This window comes from Lolium perenne, chromosome 6 (genome assembly GCF_019359855.2).
Source record: "Lolium perenne isolate Kyuss_39 chromosome 6, Kyuss_2.0, whole genome shotgun sequence".
Taxonomy (NCBI): Eukaryota; Viridiplantae; Streptophyta; class Magnoliopsida; order Poales; family Poaceae; genus Lolium; species Lolium perenne.
Window position 1 is genome coordinate 95,960,060 of NC_067249.2, and position 3,229 is coordinate 95,963,288.

Sequence of the window (3,229 nt, forward strand, 5' to 3'; positions counted from 1 at the left end):
AAGGGAGCAACACCCAGTACCAACATGTAAGGGATCCTATTATGACTACCACTAAAGGGCGTCCTGAAGAAAAACGGAAGAAGTCAGGGCTGCATCTAAAGGCTTCAAAACCTGTCGAATGCAAAGCTTGTGGTTCTGCACAACACAGTACTGCTGAATGCCCATCAAAGATCAGTACTGTTCCGGAACAAAAAGAGATCAACTTCTTCCGCGATATGATATAGTTGGTGCAAGTTTCCTATGTAATAGAAATAATGCGTCTTGTAATTTAATACATTTAAATTTGTTTATGTGAGACTTGGTGGCAAATGTATGGTTTGCATTCTGCTTGGAAAATAGATTGTGTGACCTACTATTTAAGTGGTTTCATTTAAATAAAACTATTACATAGGTGAAACTATGAGATGCGGACTTACAAATGTTTCACACCCCCTAGCAGAGAAAGAGGTTTGTGCATGTATGTTCTCGAGAACAAAAATGTAATACACAATGAGATTCAAGGATGTACATCTTTCAATTAAAAAAACATCTGCCATACTGGTTGTGAAGTTTCTTACATGTAGGTGAATTTAGAACATAAGTTCTGCTCATGGTACAATGTTTTCGCTCCATTCAAGCCACTTTAGGGTGTACTGCTTCCTGATGATAGGCATCTCCAATGGGTTGATTGCAGCAAGCATTTTCCTACCATTCCACAACTCAATGAACTTGACCATGAGGTACCCGCAATCATACCTAGACACATCATACAAAAAGTGAATTTAGGATGTATAAGTGGGATGATGAATATGCTAAACATGATGAATATACTGACAATTTTTTATACCCAAAGGATGTATATACTGACAATTTTTTACATCCAAGTAAAAAGTAAACATGCAGCAGAAACAATGCTTAGTTTGTGTATTGCAAATGTACAAAGATGCAATAGGATGTATAAATCACCATTTTCATACATGTAATCATCACCACATCCATACGAGGATGAACATGCAGCAAACACATGAACACTATGGTCGGGAGGTAGTTTCTTCACATTCTTAAAAAGTGAATTTAGGATGTAAGTAGTTGTGATACTGAAACATTGGTAAAACAAAAAAAATAAAGAAAATGACGGCCAGTGAGTTGAACTTACGTTGTCTTCTGCATTGGAGTATCGATGTGCACTATAGGCCACTTGTCAATTTTAATCTTGGACTCGATGTAGTTTTCAGCCCACATGTACTTTATTGAACCAATAATAGCCCTATAATCTTTCTGTAATCCACAGTTACCTTTAGCCATAATTGAATCGAACACCTCAAACCTTTCAACCTTCAGATTCAACACGATCAGGTAGTAGTGACCATTGAACAGTTTTATATCAGGGGTGAGGTCTTGCAAAACTGGAAACATGACCTGCATACATCAAGTAGAAAGTACATATAGTAAGTGCGGGGAGAAGGGAAAATGTGTTACGAAATAGAATTAAAATGGAGAAGAATGTTACATTCTAACCTGCTCTTTATGATCCAAACGATTTTCATCTGTACATTTGAATATTTTCTTAACACTTCTATCATGAATGCACATGACACCCCTGAGCTTAGTCTTCAGAAATTCAGTGTTACATGCACAACAATAATGAGCAGAACACACAGAAAGTAAGAAAACCAAAAATGTTTCTATAATCTGGAGAAAAATAAATGTAAAAAAGAAATGTAAAATGTTGTTTGGAAACTCACCGCTACCCATAATGGCATCACGTGCTTCTTCTTGGCAGCCATGTCGGGAGCAAGCACTCGAAGTGCCATTTCACATGTGGAGTTGCTCAACAAAGCTCCTGGCCTAACAGAATCGGCAAGATCTCTCAGATGGATGTAGAAACTACCATTGTCAATGATGTGGTTTTTGTTAAGGTCATCTTTGGTCTCACCAACATAGGCACAGACTCTATTGTAGACCTCATTTGTATACTTTGTTGCAATCTCCTTCTTGCTACACTCCACATATGGTGACTTCTGGTTTTAGGCTGGCTTAACAATCCTCTTGTTATGTGCTTGAGGGATGGGTGTGGAGCTATTTGGTCCCACAGATTCAACAAGCACATGCTCGGCAATGGACTTGGCTACTGCATTTGGTGTCCTGACTGGCATTTCAACATTTGCGTAAATCTTGTCTAGAGAGTCACCACTGTCCTCATTGCTTGAAATAATAACCAGTTCTTGAGATTCTTTGAGTGCTCCCTCTGTTTCAACTGCAGATGCACCTTCATTTCCTTGGGTTTCGAATCCCAGATCAAAAGAGGGGCAATCCTCAATTAGCTCTCACTGTTTCCTCTCTGAGTTTGTTTCCGAGGTGCCAAACCGGTGGTCCAAATTCCTATTCATGCTATTGTGCAGATCAACTTGAGGTTCCCCGGGCATCCCCGCATGTACAACATTTGCCTTTGCTTGAGCTGTAGCAAATCTTGTTAATCTCCTTGGACTATCGGCCACTACCTTTGCAACAACATTTCTTTGTCTCCTATTCTTGGGACTAAATTCTGAACTGACATGCGCAATCATAGGAGACATTGACCTAGTCAGTGGCCTCCTACCCCCTGTTGGAGTGCATTCTTCTTCTGGAGGTGTACCAACAACAGTAGCTGCAGCTCCATCAAGCTTGTGTTTCTCATCATCTTGATTTCCTATGATGTCAGTAGGTACTGTTGTCAACGATGAAGGTGGAAATGATTCCCCCTTATCTGATGAATGGCCTTCTGCTTTAGAACTAGACACCGAACCATAAATCTGCAGCTTCTTCAGTGCATCATCAGGTGTGTGAGTTTGCACATCACCAACACACTCTGCTTGGGTATGTTGCAGCTTACTCCTGTCAGCTTTGTCATCAGGCATGCAACTGTCATCAGCTTTCCTCTTCTTTGAATTGCAAATGGACACAACATGTGGCAACTCTGAATTTACATCCATTTGTTCTTCAGGGACAACTTCTGCAAGATCAGGGACAACTTCAGCAGGATTAGGGACAACTTCTGCAGGATCAGGGACAACTGATGTGTAAGCAGGATCAGGGACAACTTCTGCAGGCACTTCCACGTCTTTTTGATTCTGTTTACTTCCTTGACAATCATCTTTTTTCCGACGTGTAATTCTTCTCCTCTTGGGGTTAGCCTCAGTTTGGACCACTATTGGTTGGACAACAATCGGTTGACCACTATTGCTTGTGTTGCCTTTCTCATCTGTGGCAC

At 40.4% G+C, this 3,229-nt stretch overlaps 1 protein-coding gene across 1 annotated transcript; it reads right to left on the reverse strand.

The window, feature by feature from the left end:
- Window positions 1-587: 587 nt before the first annotated feature.
- LOC139832458 (ubiquitin-like-specific protease 1A) lies at window positions 588-1,766 on the reverse strand. The gene is made up of 4 exons (XM_071822225.1): window positions 1,725-1,766; window positions 1,498-1,590; window positions 1,136-1,398; window positions 588-735 (listed from the first exon to the last, which is right to left on the reverse strand). Exons 1-4 carry the CDS (start codon window positions 1,764-1,766, stop codon window positions 588-590), a joined length of 546 nt encoding a protein of 181 aa, XP_071678326.1.
- Window positions 1,767-3,229: the final 1,463 nt, after the last annotated feature.